General features: G+C 44.7%; 1 protein-coding gene across 7 annotated transcripts in view; it reads left to right on the forward strand.

Moving 5' to 3' along the window:
- ADAMTS17 (ADAM metallopeptidase with thrombospondin type 1 motif 17) overlaps nt 1–26,679 on the forward strand; it is a 349,273-nt gene that overhangs the window by 69,441 nt on the left and 253,153 nt on the right. For 6 of the 7 annotated variants that reach the window (XR_009541664.1, XM_060155566.1, XM_060155578.1 and 3 more), the window contains 3 exons: nt 670–842; nt 18,181–18,264; nt 18,972–19,129. Coding sequence is in view for 6 of the 7 variants with exons in the window: in XM_060155566.1 (XP_060011549.1) it covers nt 670–842; nt 18,181–18,264; nt 18,972–19,129 (415 nt within the window). In the remaining variant the exon portion in view is untranslated. The remainder of the gene's footprint in view (nt 1–669; nt 843–18,180; nt 18,265–18,971; nt 19,130–26,679) is intronic. The other variant, XM_060155615.1, reaches the window with a different exon arrangement.

Here is a 26,679-nt window from a genome sequence, read left to right on the forward strand (position 1 = left end):
CGTCCAGACATCCTGACGTGGGCTCAAAATAATGACCATAGCTGTTTAGCAAGTGAGATCTTCTAGGAAATCCGTTGATCTGAGGGGAGTCAGTGGAGAATTACTTACTGTTTACTAATACCTTCCCTGTGGTAAGGAAAGAACAAACTCCAATCTTGGCCTGGATGTGTGTGTCCTGTTTTTTTTTTTTTTTTTTTGAAATACTGCTTTTGTGCCTGCTAAAGTTTGTAGCTCCTTATTTGTGACTCTCAGTGTGGTCTCTGGACTGCCCTCTTCCAGGCCCCTGCTCATTGGCCCAGCAGTGGGTCATGGTGCTTTCAGAAAGCCTGGGGGTCTGTATCATTAACCCTACCCGCTGGGCCCAGGCTTCCTTTTCCTCCACAGACTGTACTGTTCTCCCCGTTCCCTGCAGGGACAGGTTTTCTATTCTGTACTCTTTGGCCCCATCTGCCCCATCGCTGCCACAGTGGGCGGGTGTGACCCTCGTGACATCTGGCCCCCAGGCATGCAGGCTCAGCCTCGGCAGCAGAGGGCATGGACGCTGGGCCTGGCCACTGGCCGGGGAAGACTGACCATTCTCTTGGGGAGGCTTGATGGAAGGCCTGTTCACTGCGTGGACAGGAAGCCAATACACTAAAGGGCTGCACAGATGTCTCTATTGTTTTCTAGAAAAGAAGAAGCCGAGGAGGGGCTGGCCGTCACGAGACTGGCGGGAGCGGAGGAATGCCATCCGGCTGACCACCGAGCACACAGTGGAGACGCTGGTGGTGGCCGATGCTGACATGGTGCAGTACCATGGGGCCGAGGCCGCCCAGAGGTTCATCCTCACTGTTATGAACATGGTGAGTCCGGGACCAGCACCTGACCAGGGGTTTTGCTTCCTCTTGGACGAGCACTCTGCATGTGGGTGCTGGCCATCTTCTCCTGGCAGGGAGGGATGGGGACATACACAGCCTTGTGACCCCTGGGCAACATGGAGCACAGGGGGCTGGGAGGTGCCCCCAGGGAGAGGCCTGACTCGCCAGCCTGGGCTGGTGTGGGGTCAGCGCCTGAGTCTGTCTGCACTCCTCACCAGAGGCCTCCCAAGACCCTTTCTATGGGTAAATGCCCCTCCAAGGGGATTCAACACTAAGTCAGTCCCTGATCTAAGGAGCCAACAGTCTCATAGGAGGAATCAAGATCAGACTTTAATATAAAACAGAGCTTGTCGTGCGCAAGGAAGAGAGGTTATCTAGTTGAGGGAACCAAGGAAGCAACATATGTCTACATCTGATTTGTTGAATGAGGAGTGAGGGAGACCTTCACTTGGTGGGTAGGTTGGGGAGGGACCTCATGCCTCAGATTTTAGATGCAGGTGGTTGTTTGCACAGAAGGATGTTTGTGTGCATCCCAACTCCACCCATCTACCCACTCTCCTAACAAGCATTTTTGAAGACCTCCTGGCACTGTGTTAGTTGCTAGGGGGACAAATGCCAAAAGACCTGGTCCTTCCCTCAGGAGGCAGTGGTGTCACAGATGGGTGGAGTGTCTGTGTTTCAGTAGACATCTCTGCAGGGAGCACTGGGGGCTGGGTGGAGGGCTGGGGAGTGATCACCCCACAGCATGGAGGCTTCATGAAAGAGCTGACCCTTCAACTGTGTTTGCCAGATGGGGGAGCGGTGGCAGGTCATGCAGGGGATGCCGCAGGAGCTGCATCTGGGGGAGGGCAGGTGGTGTGATGTGGCTGCAGTAGGGAGTGGAGCAGCCTTAATGTGGGGACGTGCATAGGGTCAGGATGTTGGCGGGGGGTAAGGCATCCCTAGGAGCGGAGCCGCCGACGGGGAGGGGAGAAACATGTCTGGAGCGAGGTTTGGAAGAGCAACCCCAGCAGCTGCACTTGCGTGGATTGGAGTGAGAAGGGCAAGAAGGAGCACTGGGAATGGAGTGTGTGAGGAGAGAGGGTGTGAACTAAGGGGCAGGAGTGGGGATGGAGGAGGCATTCATGCAGAGAGGAGGATGTGCTGGGAGGAAAGACCCACAGGACTTGGTGCCTGGCTTGGAGAGGCAGGAGGAGGAGGCGAGAGAAATCCAGGGGACCCCTGGGCTATAACCTGGGTGGCTGGGTGGATGGTGGGCCACTGGATGGGAAAAGAAGGAATAGAGCATTTGGGGACACAGCGAGGAGTTCTAGTCTGGACAGCCTGGCTTCGAGTTCTCCACGGGAGCTCAGGATGGAGGGCCTGGCTGGAAGTAGGGACTGGGGCTGATCGGCACACAGCTGGGAGCTGCAGCTGTTGGCGTGGCCAGCCATGTCCAGGTGGAGCACATCGGGGAGAAGAGAAGCTGCCCACAGATGGCCCAGTGGAGTGCCAGTCCCAGGGGACCAGGCAGAGGATGGGGAGCTGGCAGAAGGGCAGACAGACTGGGCAGAGGTTGTCCCTAAGGAAAGAGGTGAGAGGTGCAGGAAGGGAGTGGTTAACAATGCCAGATGCTGCAGCCGGGTCCCTGAAGGGATAGCTTTCGAGATTGTTGGGGGTGGCAGCTGGGTAGGGGCAAACTGAAATGAGACCAGGAAGTGAAGAAGTAGAAACAGCATCGCAGAAGATCTTGGCTGAGGGAGAAGAGAAAAGAGCCTTGCTAGGTGGAATCAGGGTCAAGGAGGACTTTGGAGAGGGAAAGGGGTCAGGGATTACAAGTGTGGGGTTTAGGCCCAGACAGGCCTGGACCAGGACTCCTGCTCTGAGCACAGAGCTGGCTGGCAGTGTCAGAACCGCTCTGAGCTGACTCCCCCTGCAGGAAGAGTAGCGAGGCAGGGGCTTAGCCACCCCGAGGGCCTTGTGCCTGGCTGCGAAGGCACGTAAGGCTCATGGAAAGAGAGTGAGAAGAGAAGGCCAGTCCCTGGGCTGTGCTGCGGGGGGTGAGAGATGGCTAAAGGCAGCCCAAGAGCAGGGAGGCTAGAGACATCGCCAAGGTCACACAGGAAATCACTGGTGGGGCTGTGACCATCAGGCCAAGCCTGTCTATAACTGGCCACAGGGAAATATATGGTCATGAACCCCACCCTGGGCTAATGGGGGTGGCGAGCCTCATGGCAGTCCTGGCCCCTGTGAAGACAAGGCTCTGGTACTTTGACCTCTGTCAGGGTGACTTGCCAGTTCTTGCTTTCGGGACACGTATCAATTTGCAGGAAATTCCATCTGTCTGGTCCACACGCCCTCAGACAGGCCGTGCTCTAAAGCTGAGGCTGCTTTGGTGGTGCGTGGAGATTAGAGTCTTTAAGGTGAGTTGCTGTTTGGACCCGCAGACCTCCCTATAGGATGGGCTCTTCTGAAAAGCAAATGGAGATGTGGACCCCCTGTGGGACTGATCCAGGACTTATCTGTTTTCAAGGCATGGGCACAACATGAGGCACTTGGTCACCCTCCCTTTCAAAGTCATCAACTCTGGGAGTTCCATTAACTTCTTTCCTTCCTCCCTCCCTCCTTCTTTTCTCCCTCCCTCCCTCCCTCCCCCCCTCCCTCCCTCCCTCCCTCCCTCCCTCCCTCCCTTCCTTCCTCTCGCTTCTTTCCTTCCTTCCTTTCTCTTTCTTTCTTCAGATTTTTAAAACTTGTGGTTAAAAAATACATACCATAAAATTTTCTCTCTCACCCACCTTTAAGTCTTCAGTTCTATGACATTTAGGTACATTCACATTGTTGTACAGCCATCATCACCATTCATCCCCAGAATTCTTTTTGTTTTGCAAAACTGAAACTCTGTACACATTAAACACTAACAGCCCATTCTCCCCTTGCCCAGCCCCTGACAACCAACCTTCTACTTTCTGTCTCTATGAATTTGACAACTCTAGGGACTTTATATATAGTGGAGGTACACAGTATTTGTTCTTTTGTGACTAGTTTATTTCACTCAGCATGATGTCCTCCAGGTTGGTCCATGTTTTAGCAGGTGTCAGAATCTCCTTCCTTTTGGCTGCATAATATTCCACTGTGTGGACAGACTACATTTTGTTTGTCTCTTCATCCATGGATGAACATTCGGGTTGCCTCCTCCTAAGGCTCTGTGCACAATGCTGCTGTGACCATGGTGTACAGTCTATCTCAGTCCCTGCTTTCACTTCTTTTGGGTATGGACCCAGAAGTGGAATTGCTTCTGTTAACTTTTAATGGTTCTTGTCCCTGATTTGAGAAATATTTCTGAGTTCCACATTTGCACAAGCCCAGGTCTCCCCGGTGGCTGATTAATGCTGTAGTTGCCCAGAGGAAGCCCAGGAGTGGGCTGCTGGGGCCTGGCTTGGCACCAGACTCTTTTCACCTGTAGGTAATTTTATCTCATTTATATTTTTTGTCCAGGGCACAAGTCCAAAGAATAAACATTCATTACAACAACTAAAGTAATAATAAGGCAAAGCTCCTAGTTTGGCGTTTGCTTTCCTAATTTTATCATCTGGACAAGGGCAGCTATTTTATCACAGGCTGGGAGAGGGGTTGTACGTGGGAACATTGTTCTCCCCACGAGCCATGGGCTGTAAGGACTGAACTACAGGGGCTGAGTGGTGGTGATGCTTGGCTTTAATTTGACCCTCTTCAGTCCTCTTCAGCTGCTGGTACTATGATGTTGGAGGCTCCAGATCCCGCTGCTGAGGGCAAATCTGGGGCCAATCACATTAATTTTGGATTTACATGTTTCTTAATGAGGCCTGCCTAATAAGAGCAGTGGCACTTTAGTGAAGGGCATGTGGCATTTGTACACTGACACTTAGCCCTTCAGTCATCTGCCCTTGGAGTTTCTTGGCCAGTCTGATGAGGCCAGAAAGCAAATGAAAGCAGAGTGTCTGATCCACTCACAGACTCTCGCTACTGGCAACCTGTTTCTGTTGCTCTAGCTGTGGGTCGCTCTTCAGCATATTTAAAAACAAGTTACATTCAGACAGTGCATCTTACTTTAAACAAGGCCGCCCTCCACCATCATCACCGTCCTTCAATTTCTTAAACTCTAGTGTAGAAAATCCAAAGAATTCTATCCTGCCTGTGGCTGTTTCAGAAAAGGGATTTCTGTTAGTAAGATCATCTTTAAGCCAGGCAGATGGGAAAGGATTGTGGCTGGGCCAAGGAGCCCTATCATTAGACAGGGCCCCCGGGTGCAGCCAGCAGGAAGGTGAGGCCAGCCAACCCCTCTTTTTCCTGTTGGACAGTGTTTTCTGTGGCTGTGTAGGACTGAAACAGCTCTGTCTCCTTAGCTCCTCTGGATTTGGAAGGAAATCTGCTGGAGTGGTTGCCACCTTTATTCCAACCAGTTTCTCTCCAGCATCATCTGGTGCCAGTGTCCAGGCGCCCACCCCTCCCTGCCCTCCCACTTGGGTCTCTGTGGGCAGGGGACCGGCTCAACTCTTATGTGCCACTCTGACCCCAGGAGCTAAACACAGACAAGTCCCTGTCCCCAAGGCAGGCCAGGGGGCTTGCGGGACCTATGTGTGTTGTAGCACATCCACAGCTGGGAGAATTTGGTGTCAAGTGCTCACAGTTTTCATAGCATCTTATAGTTGTAGTGTATTAGATTTATGTCAATCAGTAGCCCAATGGCCCATGTTTGAGAGGAAGGAAGGAAGTGTGTTTGTGATGCACTGACCAGTCCAAATGGAAGCTTCCTGATTTCATGTCACTTCCTCCTCATACCTGGTGGATTTCATCATTCTCATTTTACAGAAAGGAAAGAGAGGCTTGTGGGGAGTACAGGGTGCAGACCCAGTGAGTACTTAGCAGGGTGAGGACTCAGGCCTGGGCTGAGGGACCCCTGTACCACCTTGTCAAGGTGATGAGCATATCTCAAATCTGCCTTTTCTCTCCATCTCCACCCTGGACTGACTGCCATTATTTTTTACCTCGACAACTGCAGGAGTTTTCTTGCTGGGCTCCTCACTTCCATTTTCTCCCCCCTTGAATCCTTGATGTAGAATGGCCAGCAAGATATTCTTCCAACAGGATTAGGACCTTGTCACTAGGCAGTTCTGAGACTCTCTGTGGCTTTCATCATTGTGGATATGGAAATCCTTCCCCTTCTGCACTCCCAGACCGTGTGGCTGGGCTCCGCCTGCTTCTCCTGGGCTTCATTCGTTTCTCCACGTTAGCACAGACTCCTGCCATGTGGGCCACTATTTCTCAGGGGCCCCAGCTCCTCTCTGACTTGTGGTAACTCTTTGTCAGGAATGTTCTTCACCCCGCTTCATACATGGCTAGCTCCTCTGTCTTTTAGGTCTCTGTGTAAATGTCCCCTTAGAGGGGCCCTCCTTGCTGACTCCTCTGAGAAGGCCACCTGTTTTCTTTATCATAGCAGTCTGGTTTTTACTTGGTGGTTCTTATCTTGATTTATAATTCCACATTTATTTCCTTTTTAAAAATCATCTTGCTGCGGAGTTTTTGTATGCTATTGAATTTAAGCTGGTATAAAATCAGAGTGCTATAACATTAGGATGTTAAATGTAATGCTCATAGTAACCACAAAGAAAATAGCTATAAAATATACATAAAAGGAAATGAGAAGGGAATTAAAAAGTTTCACCATAAAAAATTCAGCATGCAAAATAATCAGTAATGTAGGAAATGAGGGACCCAAAAAAAAAAGCTATAAAACATATAGAAAACAAATAGCAAAATGCACAGGTAAGTCCCTCCTTGTCAGTAATTATCTTAAATGTATGGATTAAACTCTCCAGTCAAAAGACAGATTGGCAGAATGAATATAAAAAAATGCTCCAATGTGTACAAGAGGCTCACTTTATATCAAAAAACACAAATACATTGAAAGTAAAAGAATGGAAAAAGATATTCCATGCAGATAGTAACCATAAGAGATCATGAGTGGTTATACTAATATGATACAAGATAGACTTTAGTAAAAAAAAATGTTACAAGAGACAAAGAAGGATATTGTATATTAATAAAAGTTTCAATACAGGAAGAAGATATAACAGTTACAAGTATTTATGTACCTAATAACAAATCATTAAAATTTATGAAGCAAAAATTTGTAGAATTGTAGTGAGAAATATGCAGTTTTCTATAATAATAATTAGAGACTTCACCCCCGCCCCCACCCCCCACTCTCAGTAGTGGATAGGAAAACTAGACAGAAGATAAGTAAGGATATAGAGGACTTGAGCAACACAATAAGCCAACTAGATCTAACAAGATATACAGAACACTCTACCCAGTAGCAGCAGGATATTACTTTTTTTTTCAAATGCACATGGGGCATGCTCCAGGATATACTGTATATTAGCTCACAGATTAAGTTTCATCAGATTTAAAAGATATCATACAAAGTATCTTCTCCAACCACAGTGGGATTAAGTTAGAAATCAGTAACAGAAGGAAAACTGGAGAATTCACAAATATGTGGAAATTAAACAACACACTCTTAGACAACCAGTGGGTCAAGGGAGAAATTACAGGGGAAATGAGAAAATGCATAAAGCTGAATTAAAATGAAAACACAACATACCGAAACTTATGGAACACAGTGAAAGCAGTGCTCAGAAGGAAATGTATAGCTGTAAAATGCTTACATTAAAAGAAGGATCTCAAATCAATAACCTAACTTCACACCTTAAAGAGCTAGAAGAGCAAACTAAACTCAAAGCTAGCAGAAGGAAGGAAATAATAAAGATTAGAGCAGAAATAAATAAAATAAAGAATAGAAAAACAATAGAGAAATCAACAAAACCAAGAATTGAGTTTTCAAAAAAATTAACAAAATTGATAAACCTTTAGCTAGACTGATTATAAAAAAAACTTGAATTACTAAAATCAGAAATGAAAGTGGGGATATGACTACCAATTCTATAGAAGCAAAAAGGATTATAAAAGAATACTGTATGAATTCGGCAATTGGGATTGACATGTATACACTGATGTGTATAAAATTGATGACTAATAAGGACCTGCTGTATAAAAAAATAAATAAAATTCAAAAATTCAAAAAAAAATACTATGAACCATTGTATGCCCACAGATCGGATAACCTAGATGAACTGGACAAATACCTATAGAAACACAGAGCTTACCAAGACTTAATCACAAAGATCTAGAAAATCTGAATAGACCTATAACTAGTAAGGAGATTGAATCAGTAATCAGAAACCTCCTGACAAAGGAAAGCCCTGAACCTGACAGCTTAACTGGTGAATTATACCGTACATTTAAAGGAGAACTAATTAATCAGTCCTCCTCAAACTCTTCCAAAAAACTGAAGAGGAGAAAATGCTTTCTAACTCTTTTCTATGAAGCTAGCATTGCCCTCATACCAAAGCCGGATAAAGACACTACAAGAAAAGAAAACTGTAGTTCCTTATGAATAAGAAAACAATTTCCCTTTTGAACATTATTACAAAAATTCTCAACAAAATACTAGCAAACCAGAATCATATTGTGCACCATGACAAACTGGGATTTACTTCTAGAATGCAAGGATGGTTCAACATACAAAAATCAAGCAGTGTAATATACCACATTAACAGAAGGAAGCAAAAAATCACATAATTGTCTCAAGTGATGTTGAAAAAGCATTGGATAAAATTCATCTGTCTTTCATGATAAAAAACACTCAACAAACTAGGAATAGAAGGAAGCTACCTCAACATTATAAAAGGCATATATGAAAAACCCATAGTGAATGTAATACTCAATGGTGACAGATTGAAAACTTCTCCTCTAAGATCAGGAACAAGACAAGGATGCTTACTTTCACTACTTCTATCCAACATAGTACTGGAAGTCCTAGCCAGAGCAATTAATCAAGAAAAAGGAAGGAAAGGAAAGAAGTAAAATTATCTGTGTTTACAGATAGCATGAGCCATGTAGAAAGTCATGAAATCCTACACACAAAAATTAGAACTAATAAAATAATTCAGCAAATTAGCAGGGTGCAAAACCAGTGTACACAAATCAGTTGCATTTCTGTAACTAACAATGAACAATCTGAAAAGGAAATTAAGAAAACCATTCCATTTACAATAGTGTCAAAAAGAATAAAATACTTAGGAATTAAAGAGGTAAAAAACTTGTACACTAAAATCTACAAAACATTGATGGAAAAAGAGAAGACATAAATAAATGGAAAGACACTGATGTTCATGGATTAGTAGTCTTATAATAAAGATGTCAGTACTGCCCAAAGCAATGTACAGATTCATGCAGTCACTAGCAAAATGCTAACAACATTTTTCCTTGCAGAAATTGAGAAATTCATTCTAAAATTTGCATGGAATCTCGAGAGACCCTGAATAGCCAAAACAATCTTGGAAAAGAAAAAGTTGGAAGACTCATTTCCTGATTTCAAAATTTACTACAAAGGTATAGTAATCAAAACACTGTGATACTGGCATAAAGACAAACATATAGACCAGTGGAATCGAATAGAGAGCTCAGAAATATACTCTGACATATGTGGTCAAATGCTTTTCAACAAGACTACAAAGACCATTCAATGGGGAAGTGACAGTCTTTTGAACAAGTGGTGATGGGAAGACTGGATATGTACATGCAAAAAGGATGAAGTTGGACCCTTACCTAACATCATATACAAAAATTGATTCAAAATGGGTTACAGACCTGAATGTAAGAGCTAAAACTATAAAAATCCTAGAAGGAAACATAGGGGAAAACTTCCTGACATTGGATTTGGCAATAATTTCTTGGATATTATACCAAAGGCACAGGCAACAAAAGAAAAAAGTAGACAAATTGGTCTTCACCAAATTTTAAAACTTATGCATCAAAGGACACTATAAACAGAGTAAAAAGGCAACTCAAAAAATGGGAGAAAATACTTGCAAATTACATATCTGATAGTATCCAGAATATATAGAGAACACCAAAATTCGACAACAACAACAAAACTAAACAACCTGATTTTAAAATGGGCAAAGGACTTGAATAGACATTTCTCCAAAGAAGATACACAAATGGCCAGTAATCATATGAAAAGATATTCAGTGTCACTAATCATTAGGGAAATGCAAATCAAAATGACAATGAGATATTATGTTACTCTCATTAAAATGCTGTTACTAAAAAAAATTGTAAAATAACAGGTGTTGACAAGGATATGGAGAAATGGGCACCCTTGTGTACTGTTCTTGGGACCATAAAATGGTGCAGCTCCTTTGGAAAACAGTATGATGGTTCTTAAAAAAATAGAATTTTAATATGATCCACTTCTGGGTATATACCCCAAAGAAGTGAAAGCAGGGTCATGAACAGAAACTTGTACACCCATGTTCATAGCAGCATTATTCACAATAGTCAAAAGGAGGAAGTAACTCAGTGTTCACTGAAGGATGAATGGGTAGACAGAAATGTGATATATACACTCAATTAACTATCATTCAGCCTTAAAAAAGGAAGGAAATTCTGACACATGCTACAAGGATGAACCTTGAGAACATTATGTTAAATGAAATAAGCCAGTCACAAAAGTATAAATACTGTACAAATACTGTATGATTACACTCAAATGAAGTGCCTGGAGTAGTCAAATTCATAGAGACAGAAAGTAGAATGGTGGTTGCCAGGGGCTAGAGCAGGATGGGGAATGGAGAATTAGTGTTTAATAGCTGCAGAATTTCAATTGAGGAAAATGAAAAAGTTCTGTAGATGGATAGTAGTGATTGTTCCACAACAATCTGAGTGTACTTAATGCCGCTAAACCATACACTTAAAAATGTAAATTTCATATTATGCATATTTAACAGAATTTTTAAAAACCCACCCTGCTTACTGTCTTTGCACCATCTGTAAGCTCATCAAGGTAGGACTGTGTGTACACCTTTGTCGTTATTTCCCCAGTGCCTTGTACATGTGCAGGTGATCAAGAAATTTTTGTGGCATCTGTGAACTCATAAATGAGTGACTAATGCCATTTTCTAACATCCTTTGCAAAGGATTTAGTGCTGAAGTTGTGTAAACACTGGCTTTCCTTTTTTAATTCCTCAATTAATTTACTTCTGAAAAGCCTTTTGTATTCTAAGCATGTCACACAGATGTGGTGTCCTGAACTCTGGTAGAAAGTGTTTCTACATAAATGCAATTACATATTTACACCTCCCACACAGCCCACTGTGCTATGGGTGGTCCCCTTCAACTCCTCTCACATCTTGTCCTTCAAGGAGGAGGTATCAAGATGGAGCTGATAAAACAAGTGTGGTGGGAAAGAACTGTTCTGAGAGCGTGCTTGGCTGCTACAAACGACTTCACCTCTGAGCCCTGTTAAATCAGTCTTTAGAGCAACAGAAGAAGTGGCTGCTGTGAGAGCAGAGTCACTTTGGTCATTTTTGAGGACTTGTAAAGCATGGAAGCCAGTACTAAAACAACCCTGGCATTGTTGCAGGAAGGGGGATCCCTTCTAGGGCCCAAGAGTGGGCTCTTGTCTAACACTTGGAAATGAATTGACCAGGGAGACATGTGTGCTAACAAAGCAAGAGACTTTATTGGGAAGGGGCACCCAGGTGGAGAGCAGGAGGGTAAGGGAACCCAGGAGGACTGCTCTGCCACATGGCTCGCAGTCTCGGGTTTTATGGTGATGGGATTAGTTTTCGGGTGGTCTCTGGCCAATCATTCTGACTCAGGATCCTTCTTGGTGGTGTGTGCATCGCTCAGCCAAGATGGATTCCAGCGAGGAGGATTCTGGGAGGTTGGTAGGACATATGGACTGGAGTCTCCTTTTGACCTTTCCTGAATTCTTCAGGTTGGTGGTGGCTTATTAGTTCCATGTTCCTTACTAGGACATTCTGTCGTAAAACAACTCATGTAGATGGTTACTGTGGTGCCTGGCCAGGGTCGGCAGTTTCGGTCAGTGGTTCCCCTACCAGCATCATGCAGAGTGGTCCCGTTTTAAAACAAGGAATAAAGGAGCTTTGTAAATCACAGAGCAGTGAGCTTGGTTTTTGTATCAGTCAGGGGTTTTGATTATAAGCAGAAGAAACTAGATCTGGGATAACTGAAGCAGAAGAGGAAACATGTTTTTGGAGCCGTATACGGAGGAGCCCAGAATCAAAAGGAAGGCTGGGTCACCAGCCTCAGAACTGGGGGGAGGGTAAGGGTCAGGAGACTCAAGGGAGAGGGGCCAGGCAGCAGGAGAGAGCAAGGCTGAGTTCTGGCCAGGAGTATGGGCTGCAGTCTTGCTGCCACTGTTGTGTCCTGGGACCATCTCTCCACTGCCAGTGCCCCTCCAGGGCTTCTGTGGCAGGCAGAGTGAGTTTCCACTTGCTTTGGTTTCTACAGTGGAAAGAGGGTTCCTTCCTTTCTCCAGAGCTCACCCAGTGGGGAACTTTCCCCAATGAAAACAACATCTTTAGCCAAAAGAGAAAAGGAAATTTTAAAAATCCCAGCAAAGTGTCCAGACACTACACAGACCAAAGCATAAAAGAGGTTCACTCACATGACATATGATTCTATGGTTCCACTTTGGGGTATATACACAAAATGAATTGAAAGCAGAGTCTCCAAGAGATATTTGTTCATGGCAGCATTATTCACAAATAATTCACAAAAGGAGGAAGTAATCCAAATGTCCATTGAAGGATAAACAAAAATATATATGTGTACATATATACACAATAAAATATTATTCAACTTTAAAAAGGAAAGAAACTGATGCATGCTATGACATAGATGAACCTTGAGGACATTATGTTAAGGAAATAAGCCAATCACAAAAAGACAGGTTCTGTATGAGTCCACTCATAAGAGGTGCCTAGAGTAGTCAAATTCATAGAGACAGAAAGTAGTGGTGGTTGCTGGGGGCTGAGGGGAGAGGGGAATGAGAAGTTGTTGTTTAATGGGTGCAGAGGTCCAGTTTGGGAACATAAAAAAGCTTTGAAGGTGGATGGTGGTGATGGTAGCACAATAATGAGAATGTATTTAACACTACTGAACTGTATACTTAAAAATGGTTAAGATGGTAAATTTTATGTTATATGTTTTTTACCACCATAAAAAAAATGAGATGCACTCACTAATTCCATTCAGTTATATTTATTGGGTACCTAATGTGCGCTGGGGACTTCCTAGGGACTGGGGATCGAGTAGGGACCACAACAGGTCCCATCCTCATGGAGCTCATGTGGTGGCACCAACAGGCAGTACTCAACACACAAATCAGGGATTTGTGTGCAAATTTTATAAACTGCTATGCAAAGATCCAGGTGATAGCAAGTGACTGGGGCAGTCAGGGACACCTCTGTGATGAGTGACCCTCCACTTAGAAGGGAATGCATTACACTGACATAAGGAGCCAGCCAGTGGGAGTCAGTCTGGCATTTGGGAGGCACAGGGAGAGGTGATTCCTGGTGGGTGATGGGGAGGGTGGGGCACAGTGAGAGGTGCTCCGGCCTCCCCCTCAGGGGTCAGGGCATGGAGAGCCAGCTTCACTGCATGTGCGACGGGGAAGCTGTGCAGGGGTCAAGTAGAAGAGTGGTATACACTGATCTGTGTTCTAAAAGATCCCTCCACCTGGCTCAGAGGGGTATAGAGTCCCACTGGGCTATGTGTCCCAGCAATCCGCTCACCTGTGCAGGAATGTGTGGAGGGAGAAACTTCAGCCACACCTGTGTCTCTGAGCTGTCAGCAAGCCGCAGTGGGTGCCCTGAGTGGGCTTTGGTTGATTTTCCAAATATGCTGTAGTGCCTTTTTATGTATGTGACTTTATTTTCCTTTGGTTGGGGGTGGTGGTGACACAGAAGCAGGAATATTTTAAAGAACAAATTGCAGATGGAAACAGGTGGTGCTGACACTAGAAGCCGTGGGTTTGGGCAGCCAAATTGGAAAATGGGGCCACTTGAAAGAGCTTTGGTTGTTTTTAGCTTCCTTAACAACCACAGAATGGAATGAAAACCTGAGCCGCTCCAGGCAAGTTCTGTTTGGAGGAAAAATGACATCAATTTGACTCAATTACCATGTGAAACAGACAACAAGCCTCTCTGGTGAGCAGAGAAACTAGCAGCAGTGCTAGAGCGCTCACTGGTTCCCACACCCCCGTGGCCATGATGGGAAGCTGCTGGGGGCCTTGTGGAATGCAGATGGCTGGGCCCACCCCCCTCCACCGGGTTCTGATTCATGGGGTCTGGGGTGGGCTCCAGAATGCGTTTCCAAAATGTGCTCAGGCCATGTTGGTGCTGCTGCTTCAGGGACCCCTCTCAGAGGGACTGCTAGAGAATATAGCCCCCTCCAGGGTGCGGGTCTGGATGGGTGCGGCCTGCGATGTGAGGGAGTCACCTCCACTTCCCATCTGTCCCTGGGGAGGCCCTAAGTCACCAGGTAGGTGGTGCTCATGTGAAAACCCCACCTGGCATTGCGAACAGCTCCTCCCCACGTGCCCCCATCACCTGTCCCTGTCTACCCCTCCCTGACCGTGTCCCCTGTTGCCCAGCCAGGGGAGCCCTGCAGTGTGCTGCTGGCAGTGGGTCCACCCACTTGGCCCCCAGGCTGCCAAGGAAATGTGACAAATGAAGCTGGGGCTCTGAACACTTGCCAGGATGCAGCCAGAGCTGGATGCAGGAGACAGACTTTCCAGACAATTGGTTGTGCTGTTCCCTGCCCATCCAGGTGTCTCCCTAAACATCATGGGGCCGCTGCCTCCAAGACTCTCCTGAGTGTGAATTTCCATGGCAGAGGAGAACAGGGAGACTTCCTTACATGTCTTTGAGGCCTGCTGCTTTGTGTTCTGTGGCTGTCGTCGGATTCTCGTCTGGCTCGCCCGGCTCGGCACTGGGCCTTGAGGGAGATCCTGTGTGTCTGCCTGGCCCTGCGCTCTGCTGGGCTTTGTGGGAGCATTGTCTATTCAGGTGACAAGGTGCTTTAGCTGTGGTCGCTTCTGCCTGCTCTTCTGAACGTGGGCATCCCAGTTACACATCAAGGGGGGGTACCTTCCGGCAGGCTTACTAGAGAACGTTGTTCAGAGCATGAAGCTTCTTGTCTTAAATTAATTAATGAAAAAGTTTTAATTTGGTAAAATACACATAACAGGATTTACCATATAGTCATTTTTAAGTATACAGTTCAGTATCATTAATTATATTCACATTGTTGTGCAGTCAAACCTTAGAACTTTGTCATCTGGCAAGACGGAAACTCTACACTCATTAAACAACAGTTCCCCATCTCACCCTCCGTCCCAGCCTCTAGAGCATGAAGCTTTTCTCCCCCTCCAGCTCACATATTTTTTGTGTATTTGCTCCAAGAAAAGTACCTGAGCCTTTTGGGGTCACGGTACATGGGATGTGCAGAACTGTCCTCAGCCGGAGAGCGGGGGATTCTGATGAGGGAGTTTGTTTCTATAGCTTTGTCCTTCCTGAAACTTCCATCATTCCATTCAGGCTCTGTTCTTTATGCTGCTTTCAGGGGGCGTGTCAGAACATCACTGAGAATTGCTTTCCTGTGTTATTGCTTTAAACCCACAATATTCTTTAATGTCTTTGGCTGCCATTGCTGTTACAGGCATTGTTTAGATTGCACCTTGAAACCCTGTGTGACTTGAATTTTCTCCCTCATAATTTCAAGTTTTCATTCTTTCTAGTTTTCATGTTTTGAATTGAGGTTTTCCAGTTTGGGCCCAATCCTAAGGCTGAATATTTCTGGAAAAATTTGATTTACAGCCGTTGGGTGGTTCTCAGAAAAAAGGAAAAAGTTATGTGCTTTTCCCTTCTTCACCCAGGTTTAAGGATAGGTAGTTAAGGTATGACTTCAGAATTGGCCTACAGATGGTCTAGTATAAAAAAAATGACTGCAATTTTGTCCTTGAGGAAAGAAAAAGTTTTGGGAGGGGGTAGTGAGAACAGAATAACTGAATATGTTGTATTTTTCCTTGTGGGAAAGAATATTAAATTACACAAAGATTCTGTTTTGCTTTAATAATAGTTTTCAAAGAGAAAAATCCAAGCACTGACACAGCTAATTCCTTTGTCACACAGATGCTCAAGCACTGTGCGTGCCTGGCTTCTGCCGCTTGTGTGCCCGACGCCGTGTCCAGCTTCACATGGCCTGAATTAACTGTGGCCACGCTGTTGGCTGTGGTCATTGCTTTATGTTGCTGCTGATGTACTGGAGAGAAAATTTTAATGCCCCTGCTAGAAAATTCTCCCTCTGGATTATGTCTGTCAGGAAAAAAAAGCATATTCAAAACCAAGTGAAATAAGTTAGACAGAGAAAAACAAACACTGTATGATTTCACTTATATGTGGAATCTAAAAAACCTGAACTCATAGATACAGAAAACATATTGGTGGTTCCCAGAGGTGGGGGGTAGGGGTATGGGTAGAGGTGGTCAAAAGGTGCAAGCTTTTATTTGTAAGATAAATAAGGTCTGGAGATGTAAGATACAGAATGGTGACTATAGTTAAGAGTACTGTATGGTATATTTGAAAGTTGCTAAGAGAGTAGGTCTTAAAAGTTATTTCACAAGAAAAACAATTGTAATTATGTGAGGTGATGGATGTTAACAACTTATTGTGGTAATCATTTTGAGATATGTATATATTATATATACTATGATATATAGTATAATATATATAATCATGTTTTATACCTGAGCCTAATACAATGTTGTATATCAATTATATATCAATAACACTGAAGAAAGGGACATAATGAAACAAAATATTTTCCCAATTTAAAAAGAAAAGGGGGCTTCCCTGGTGGCGCAGTGGTTGAGAGTCTGCCTGCCAATGCAGGGGACATGGGTTCGTGCCCCAGTCTGGGAAGATCCCACATGCCGGGGAGCGGCTGGGCCCGTGAGCCATGGCCACTGAGCCTGTGCGTCCGGAGCCTGTGCTCCGCAACGGGAGAGGCCACAACAGTGAGAGGCCCACGTACCGCAAAAAAAAAAAAAAAAAAGAAAAGAAAAGCGAATATTTAAAAGATTTTTATCTCTTCCCTCTATATCTTACACTACTACTCTCATCACCTACTCCATTGTACCTCCCTGAATCCTGCTCTCTCCTGAGAAGGAACTCAGGAGGATCGTAATGATCTGGGGGTCCTCAAATCCTATGGTTCTCTTCTGTCTACGTCACCTTTCATTCCTTTGCCTTACTTGAGTTTTCCTATCTCTCTTCTCCTTGAATCCTTTGATTTCTTGATGTTGAGATCCTTATAATTAAGTTCTACCAACAAGAGGTGCAAAACTGAGAGGGGCATATCCTTTTCTGTTACTATAACTTTATTTCACTGACAAACTTTGGTTAGAATGAGGAATTCAGGGAAAAAAGGAATATGGCCTTTTTGGCTGGACAATCTGGATATGGATTGTAGTCATAGTTGACTGGCAGTGGGTCTTGAGCTGGTGGCTTTATGTCACTGAGTCGAGGTTGGTGGAGACACCAACCTTGATGGGTTGTGATGAGGGTTAGAGAAGATACAAGTTGACACGTGGCAGATGGCCACAGGCATGGACCTCCCCCATCCTTTCATAAAGATCCCCTTCACCTTCCCGCAGGAAACACCAGAATCAGCAGACATCCATTTCTGTTTTTCAAAATCACCTGTCCTATACATTTTTTTCAACCAACTGATTTCCAGTTTATCTTTGCATGTATATGTTTGTATGCACACGTGTGTGTGATTCCAGAGTTTTCTGTTTTACTTGTTTCTCTTGAGGAATTTATATTTATGGGAGTTTTTTGGACTCAGAAGGCCTTTTAAATAAAATCTGGGCTATATATCTCACATAAATGTATTTTTTTGTTCCAATAAGACTTTATTATGAACATTGAAATTGGAATTTCATATAATTACTCTTCTTTAGATTTTTTTTGTACTGCAAGAACACAGTTTAAAAATTTTTTTTTAATTAATATAGTTTTTAATGAATAGAATTTATATTTCATTTTATAAATATATACATTTATATTTTATTCATTTATATTTTGTGTTTTAGATTTATAGGAAAATTGAACAGGTAGTACAGAGAGTTCCCATACACAATTTCCCCTATTATTGACATTTTACATTAGTGTGGTATGTTTGTTACAACTAATGGACCAATATTGTTACATTGTTATTAACTCAAGTCCATAGTTTGTGCAGATGTCCTTAGTTTTCACCTACTATCTTTTCTTTGTTCCAGGATCCCATCCAGGATACCGCTGTTGTTGTTGTTTTTATTTTTGTATTTATATCTCTATCTATTTCTTTTTTTCTCTCTTGACAGGTATTCAATATGTTTCAGCACCAGAGCCTTGGAATTAAAGTTAACATTCAAGTTACCAAGCTTGTCCTGCTACGACAGCGTCCTGTAAGTCCCCATCGGCACAGTAATGGAAAATGTAACTGGTCTCCAGGCTTCCTAGTTGCTGTTGAGCGCTGAGGAGGAGTCCAAGTGTTGTATTTTATCCTCCTTCCCTGGCTTTGCAGATGGCAACACTGTGCCCTGGGCCAGGGACCAGGGATGCCTGGTGCGAGGAGGACAGGTACTGTTACTGGAGGCTTGGTGTGCGGTTAATCTGCTCAGAATCTCAGGGGAACCCTGAGCGGTGCGTCTGTGTGCCTCCCTCCTTCACTCCCGCATGTTTCATGGGTGCAAAGTTGATGGTGAGGTCTTTGGAATCATGGCTATTCTTCTGGAGCTATACCTGAGCTTCAGGCCAAATTTGGGCGCCCTGTAGCATCATTTTCTGGTCTTTTGATTGAGTGCGTTTCCTTATGAAAGTGTTACCTGCAGAGTTAAGCAGTGAACGTGAGAACGTTGGGTGTGCTGTTCAGTTTGCCAAAAAGAAGAAAGCTTTTCTTTAATGACATAGTCTTCATTCGAACTTATAGATAAGGCCCCTGATGGCCTCTCTCTGGGTCTCTGCATCTTCCTACCAGCATTGTGGGCAGGTGACATTGAATGACGCCCCGGCGAGCAACTGTCTCCACCTTAACATCCACACTGTGGTCTGAGCATGAACTCTGGCTTCCCTGGGCATTTGCTTCTGTAACTGCCCCCCTGATTTCTTTTAGGCCAAATTGTCCATTGGGCATCATGGTGAGCGGTCCCTGGAGAGCTTCTGTCACTGGCAGAATGAGGAGTATGGAGGCGCACGGTACCTCGGCAACAATCAGGTTCCAGGAGGCAAGGACGATACGCCCCCCGTGGATGCTGCTGTATTCGTGACCAGGTAAAACTAGACTCTGCCCGGAGCTGCAAAGGAGAAAGGGAGGGCATTTTCCATTGGAGAGGACAGATGGCAATTTGCTAGGAATTCAGGCTTGGAAATCATGAATTTCCTTTGGGTCACATGTCCGAACCTTGGATTCCTCTTCAGTAAGATGGGGATAAATGATAGTCCTACGTCCAAGGTGTGAGGATTAAATGAGCACAGGAAGCACTTCTCACAGTGCCTGGCCCAAAGTAAGGACACAAGTGTTAGCTCTTATTATTGCTATTCTTATCATTAATATAAAACTATGGAAATCCTAGTTACCCAAGACTCTTAAAACTTCCAAGAAAACTCATCTACTATCTCTTCCCAGCACCAAATATAATGCTTACTGGAAAGAGCTCATCTGTGTTTGAGGCTGCTTCCAAAGTGGGAGAAGTGAATACCCTGATTTTCCTGTGGAGAGAAGTCCATGCAAGCGTGTGGGTGCTGTGCACAGCCCATCCATGGGCACTCTTGGGACAACAGCAGTGGGCAGAGATGCCTGTGGAATTCACGTAGAGGCTCCATTTGAAGCAAGAAGCTGAGTTTCTTTATAGGCTACAGAGCTGGAGTTACTCTTCCTGACTGAGAGGGAAGCCAAGGAGCCCGGCAGTGGACAATAGAAACCAAAGGCAGCTTTCTATGCAGATAGCAGCAATGTTATTTTAGTTTTCTAGGGCTGCAGTAACAAATTACCACAAAATGGGTGGCTTAAACAACAGAAATTTATTTTCTCACAGTTTTGGAGGCCAGGAGTCTGAAATCAAGGTGCGGGCAGGGCCGTGTCTCTCTGAAGGCTCAGGAGGGGAGGATCCTTCTGCCTTCTTCCTAACTTCCGGTGGTTGCTGCAATCCTGGGCATCCCTTGTCTTGTAGATGCATCACTCCAGTCTCCTCCTTTGTCACATGGTGTTCTCCCTGTGCCCACATTTCCTTCTTCGTGTAAGGACACCAGTCGTTGGATTGGGGCCCAGCTTAATCCAGTGTGACCTCATCTTAACTTGATTACATCTGCAGTGACCCTCTTTCCAAATAAGATTACATTCACAGGGACTGGGTGTGGGGTTAGGACTTGAAAGTATCTTTTGGGGGACACAGTTCAACCCATGATAGGTATAGATGTGGCTATTTCATTTTTTCCCTATGTCTCAAATCTCTGTTAGAAAAATGGATTTTCCTTGGTTGTTTTACTTCAAAGATGTAAATAAAATGTGTTATGTGTTCACACCAAAATCCCCTTTTAGAAAATATGTGGAAATGTTTTGTGATAATTTAATCCATTAGGTTAAAATACAAAATTTTATTTTTTTGAATGAATATATCAACTTTGAATTTTAAGATTTTTTTTTTTAATTTATAGAAACTACTTCCAAAATTACATGCTTTCTTTTTCTCCGAGTTCAGAGAAAGGGAACAGTTTACCATGTCTTTAGCTTAAAGATAGCCTGCCCTTCTAAGAAGAGTTAAATCTGGTTTAAGACTTTGGTTTTGAGTCCAGAAGGGCTCTTATTTTGCATCTCTTAGGCCATAAACAACAAGCCCCTGGCCTGATGACATCCTGAAGGTAGCTGGGGATGATCTGTGACCCCAGCTTCAGGCACCCTGTACCAGGCAATGTAGCACCCTAGGGTTCTCCTCTTAAAAAAACCCAGAACATGCACATTGCCACCATCAGACACCAACTAGATGCCTCATCACTCTTGTAGATGATTCATCAATTGCCAACCCTAAAGGGTTAAAATGTGATCTGTAGCTCACTGATCCATTATGAGAACACTTGCTGCTTCTACAGGATGTGATTAAATGTATAGTGGAACATTTGAGAAGTCTATTCAATAATTCTGATTGCCAACATTGGCTGGTGGTCTACCAGGAACCAAGGACAAGGCATGAGCATGACCTTGTACTTGCCTTAGATCTGGGTTTGCCCACCCTGGTGAGTGCTGGGAAGCCCTAGGTACCACCTCTCCCAGCAGCTCTGGCTCCCACACTCACTGGCCAGAGGCTGCCATGGCTCAAGGCACTTTGAAATAGCTTTTGGAGCCTATGGGGCTTTCCATAAAGCACTGAGGATTACAGTATTGGTCTTATGGCTACCACCCTTTGAGAGTGGATTTGATTTGTGGGGCAGGCAGAAGTCCTTGGAAACCATATCTATATGTGACTATAAATTAATGTGATTGATTTTCCAAATGATAATTAAATGAGGACTAAAGACCTTTCCTAGAGAGGAGCTCTAAATAACATCATCTTTGGAATATGCAGCTAAACGTCCAAGGTTATTACTTTGAAAGTGGTTTGTGTAAATACTATATCAAATGTATAAATTCTGGTGTTTTGTTAAAAATAATAACCTATGGGAATTTTCCCTGTATTGCTTCTTTGCTTTCCTGCTGTTTCCTTTCTTGTCTGGGTAGAGAAAACACTTGCAAGTGATCTTGGTTTGGGAACGACTAACTTTTTTCCAGAGGCAGTAGATGTTACCAAAATTAGTGTAGACAAAACTTCTGGGTTAGCCTTTTTACAAAACGCCATCAGAGAGACTGAAGGCACCCTCAGCCTGAGAATGCTGTCCATTAGGCTTTATATTTTCCTTTCTCTTTTTCCTGTCTCCTAACAGCTTATTTACCATACTGGAAATATTTTTGCATAAAAATGTTCTTTACATCTCACACCCATTAGGATGCCTGAGTTTTTAAAAAAACTCAAACAACAGAAAATAACAAGTGTTGGTGAGGATGTGGAAACATTGGAACCCTTGTACCCTGTTGGTAGGAATGTAAAATGGTACAGCCACTGTGGAAAACAGTATGCAATTCCTCCAAAAATTAAAAATAGAACTACCATATGATCCAGCAACTCCACTTCTGGGTATATATCCAAAAGGATTTTGAAGAAATTCATACACCTATATTCATAGTAGCATTAGTAATAATAGATAAAATGTGGAAGCAACCCAAGTGTCCATCAGTGGATAAATGAGTAAACGAAATGTGGTGTTTCCATACAAATGGAATATTATTCAGCCTTAAGAAGGAAGGAAATTCTAACACTAGTTACAATGTGGATGAACCTGGAGGACATTTTGCTGAGTGAAATAAACCAGTCATAAAAGGACAAATCCTTTGTGATCCCACTTATATGACATACCTAGAAAGTTAAATTCATTGAGACAGAAATGGTAGTGGCCAGGAGCTGTGGGGAGGAGGGAATAGGGAGCTGTTTAATGGATATAGAATTTCACTTTTGCAAGATGAAAAGAGTTCTGGAGATTAGTTGCACAGCAATGTGAATATACTCAACACTACAGAACTGTGAACTTAATAATGGTTAAGATGGTAAATTTTACGTGTATTTTACCACAATAAAAAACTTTTAAAATGTTCTTTTCTAACTAAGCACATTGAAGGGGGTGGTCCTGATTGCAAGCGGGTGTTTCTGAGTGGGGAGGCTGGGGAGGCAGATGCCTTGTGGCCCAGGAAAGCCAGGTTTCTTCAGATGCAGGCAGAGCCAATGCGAAGGCCTCCATCCCGCTCTGTCACCTGCGGCCAGCCCAGGACCCTGTGTTGTCTCTCTCCATTTCGAGCCATCTTGATCCCTCTCACTTCTGTGGGGAGCTGCTGGACTGAACTGATTGGTGCCGTCTGTCCTCTGGGTCCTCACAGACGTTAAACTCAAGACCTCCCATGAGGATGGGGTGGCAGTGATGGAGTCGGGGCTGGAAGCCAATTTGGCTGAGAAGCATCGTTTAATAATTAGAGGCTGAGAGCTGCAGTTCCTTAGGTTGGGATAATAATGGACTGATGTTTTCACAGGGAAATTGGGTGTGAGGCAGTTGCTGCTCTGGAGAAGCAGTCCTTTCCTCCCAGAGTAATCCAAGCTGAGGGTCTAATTGGAGGCCGCACAGGCCAACGGTGTTTAGGGGCCGGCGTCCTCAGGTCTTGGGACTGGCTGATGTGAGGGTTTCTTCTCTTTTTGTTTTCCTTCCGGGCTGTGGCTGAGCCCGAGAGTGTATCCTCCTGGACGCCCACCAACCATACAGATGGCCAGTTGCCAAGATGTGAGCATGACATCGCGTCCAACAGAAGCTGCTGAGCAGGGAGCGGCGGGAGCTGCATATCCAGCAGCTGCAGCCGTGTGTAGGGCCAGCAAAGACCTCTTAGTAGACTGAGTTTGGGGGCCATATGGGCCCCGCACAGACTGGACTTCAGGGGACTTCAACACCTGGCACAGCCTTGCCTTTGGCTCCACATGTCCTCCAGAAAGCCAGGAATTTTACCCCGCAAACCCAGGTCTATTCTCCTGGGAGACACCTGGAGCAACATGCATGGCCAGCCCAGAGTGCGACCACCAGGATGTCCAGCTGTCCCTCCACCTTCCCTTCCCATGTAATTCCACCCAGTCCCAGGGACGGTCCTCCCTCAACCTTTGGCCTTGCTCATGTGACAGCTTGGTGGGTACCTGTGGTGTTACGTTTTTCTGGGTTTCCAAACACAGGGGAGAGACAAGGCCACTGATGAGCTGACAGGGCACATTGAAAGTGATCTGGAAATGTATGCCGGTCGTTTAGTAAAGGAGCCAGTATTCATTAAACCCCAACTGTATGCCAGGCAATAGGTTATCCACAGGACTGGCTATGTAACTTGTGGTTCCCAGTGCAGAATGAAAACTCGGGACCCCATGTTAAAAAATTCTTAAGAATTTCAAGATGTTGAGAGCAGAGCGGTAAAGCAGGTTGGGGGATGGGAGGCTTCTGAGTGAGGGGCCTGCGTGATGGCACAGCTCACACATCCACGGAGCCCGCTCTGGCCTGTAGATCTGCGCAGCCTTCCTTCTGTTGAGGAACAAACAGCAGAATGTGAATGTGAACAGACTGAGAGGCTGGAGAGCTGCATTGGTACCTTTTTTTTTGATTCCCCAGTTGACCCCTGCAGCCCCAACATGTGGGTTTGGCATGAGTTTGCAGTGGGAGCCAGGGTACCTGGAGATGAAGGTGACCCTGCAGGCAGAAGGCTTGCTTTTCTTTTTCTGAGAAAGGACCTTGAACAGGCAGGGGAGAGAAGATTCAAATTTTGGCGACCCTTTCAAGCCAGGCCTCTAATTGAGCTTGACTCACATATGGTGAGCCCACCATATGTCCTCCCACTTCCTTAGGAGAAACAGTGGGTGACGCTGCAGCGTCCATCACTTGAGACCACACATTTCCTTCCAGGGAAGCCGGGGGATGAGAGAACACACAATGCCCTGTTAGCCATCTTCCTCCAAGCTGGCCAGAGAGACAGCTAGAAGGAGCTGGGGCCAGTCCCCTCAGCAGCCCTGTTCAGTCTGTTTAGTTCTCTTCTGTGGGACTGATGGCCACACACCCTTTCTCCCTTTGCCCAGGTGAGGCAATGCGATGATGCTTTCAACACTTTTAGTTGCTCAATCTGGGAAACCCTGGAGCAAGATCTCAGGCCAGTCTGGGGTGTGTGTGTGTGTGTGTGTGTGTGTGTGTGTGTGTGTGTGTGTGTGTGTGTGTGTGTGTGTGTGTGTGTGTGTGTGTGTGTGTGTGTGTGTGTGTGTGTGTGTGTGTGTGTGTGTGTGTGTGTGTGTGTGTGTGTGTGTGTGTGTGTGTGTGTGACACGCCCAAAACATTCCAATGGGAAGGGTGTCAGATCAAGAATGTTGAGTTGGGGTTAGTTAGATACCAGACCAGTGAACATATTTATGTCCCTAATTTTATTTGTTTGTTTTCTTCTCTGCCTGTGTGTCTTCCTTGCCACCCTCTACTGCCTGTTAATTAGTCTTCTGAAAGGTCGTCCTTGACAGAAAAATCAAGGCACGAATCTTCCATTTTCCTATGGCTATTCCATCTCCATTTCTATGGAGGCTCCCTTGATCTTGGAGGGGGTTATGAAAAGCCTGAGGGTCTTGAAGCCTTCCTTTTTCCTTTGTTAAAATTATTTTAAAATCGATTACCAAAATATATACGTTCATTATGAAAAAATTAGAGACGCAGTCAGCAAAACCCATGTGGGCTGCTTAGTTGATTGGCCCAGCTCCTTCTAGCTGTCTCTCTGGCCAGCTTCAGGGCCACCTCTTCAAAGCTGTCACACCCATGCCAGCTGCCCTTTCCTCTGGGCTCACAGGATGTCCAGGGTGCCTGGCAAGACTTCTTGGCCTGAGGCAGTGGCCCGGACCAGGAAATTCTGTACATCAGAACCCCAAGTGGAATCTTTTAAACCTACAGATCTGGCCTCTGCGGGTCTAGTGGGTGGGTAGAGTCTTTGACAACTTTCAGGCCAGCCTGAAGCAGAGCCAGGGCTGGGAACGAGCAGGTTTTGCTCCACTCACATGGACATTCACATAGTGCTGAGAGGCGTTAGACATGGGTTACATTATGGAGGCAAATAGGATAGAATGTGCTGTGGTTTGGAGTGGAGGTAAAAGGAAAGCTGATGATATTACATTACCTTCTTGTCATTGTCCCCAGTGTGAATGGCAGATCAGATCCTTCCGTGAGAATAGATTTTTGACAGAGAGTAGGAGAGGAATTGAGGACACTGAATGCCGAGGTGGGGATGGAGTGTCAGAAAGGGGAAGGTATTATCTCATGAGGGAAGGCGATGTGTGACCCATCCAGGACCTGCCACTTTCACTGACAACTTTGCTTAGTGCCAGCCTGACCCATTTTTATTCCCAGAGAATTTTTTAAAAGTGAAATGAGAAGAGGTGCCTTCAGAACACACCTTTTCAACCTGAAGCTGCACTGGAGTGTGTTTAGAGAGATGCAGATGAGTGGGTGCTTTCTACCAGTCCCCACGGTATGCCATGAGAAGATGAACTGCTGTTCTCACCCAGTCCTGGGCAAGATACCTCCCCAGCCAGCGCTCTGGTCAGCTCCCAACTAGGGAACTTATGGGCAGAATAGTGGGAATGCTCTGGTTTTGGAAAAGAATGGCCCAGATTCCTCATTTCATACCTCACAGGCCAGAGGAAGGCCATTGTACTTGCAGAACCGAGGCTGGATCAGATTTCGAGCATCTTTGCTGTTTCATTTGTCCACAGCCACACACCTGGGAGATCCTAGGGAGCTTTAAAGAATATAAGTTTTAGAAAAGACTTTTTTGTTGTATTCTCATGTAAGTGATACATGGTCATTCCAGCATCTAAAACCAGTTGCTGCCCAAGTAGAGTAACTTAGGAAGTCACTATAGTTTGATGATATTGACTAATAATGATCTCTGATACATGACTTGGTAAACATCTTCTGAAACTTTCAGCGTTGGAAGGAGTCCTTCCAGCAACTGTTATTTATGGAATATTTCAGCTGTCAAAGGAGGATCTTACATGGGGTAACTGGGCCTACCAGTTGGAAATGTGGTTAATCTTGGCAAACGCTGCTAGTTATTTTTCATTATAACAGGTGGCAACTAAAGTGATAACTTTGTTATGGGCAAGATGAGTAATCAAGATTAATTAGACTAATTGACAATGTTTTCTTCTCCCATTCTTGGAGGTACTACACATCTGACTTTCTTTTTCTAA

The sequence above is a fragment of the Lagenorhynchus albirostris genome, chromosome 1 (genome assembly GCF_949774975.1).
Source record: "Lagenorhynchus albirostris chromosome 1, mLagAlb1.1, whole genome shotgun sequence".
NCBI classification, from domain to species: domain Eukaryota; kingdom Metazoa; phylum Chordata; class Mammalia; order Artiodactyla; family Delphinidae; genus Lagenorhynchus; species Lagenorhynchus albirostris.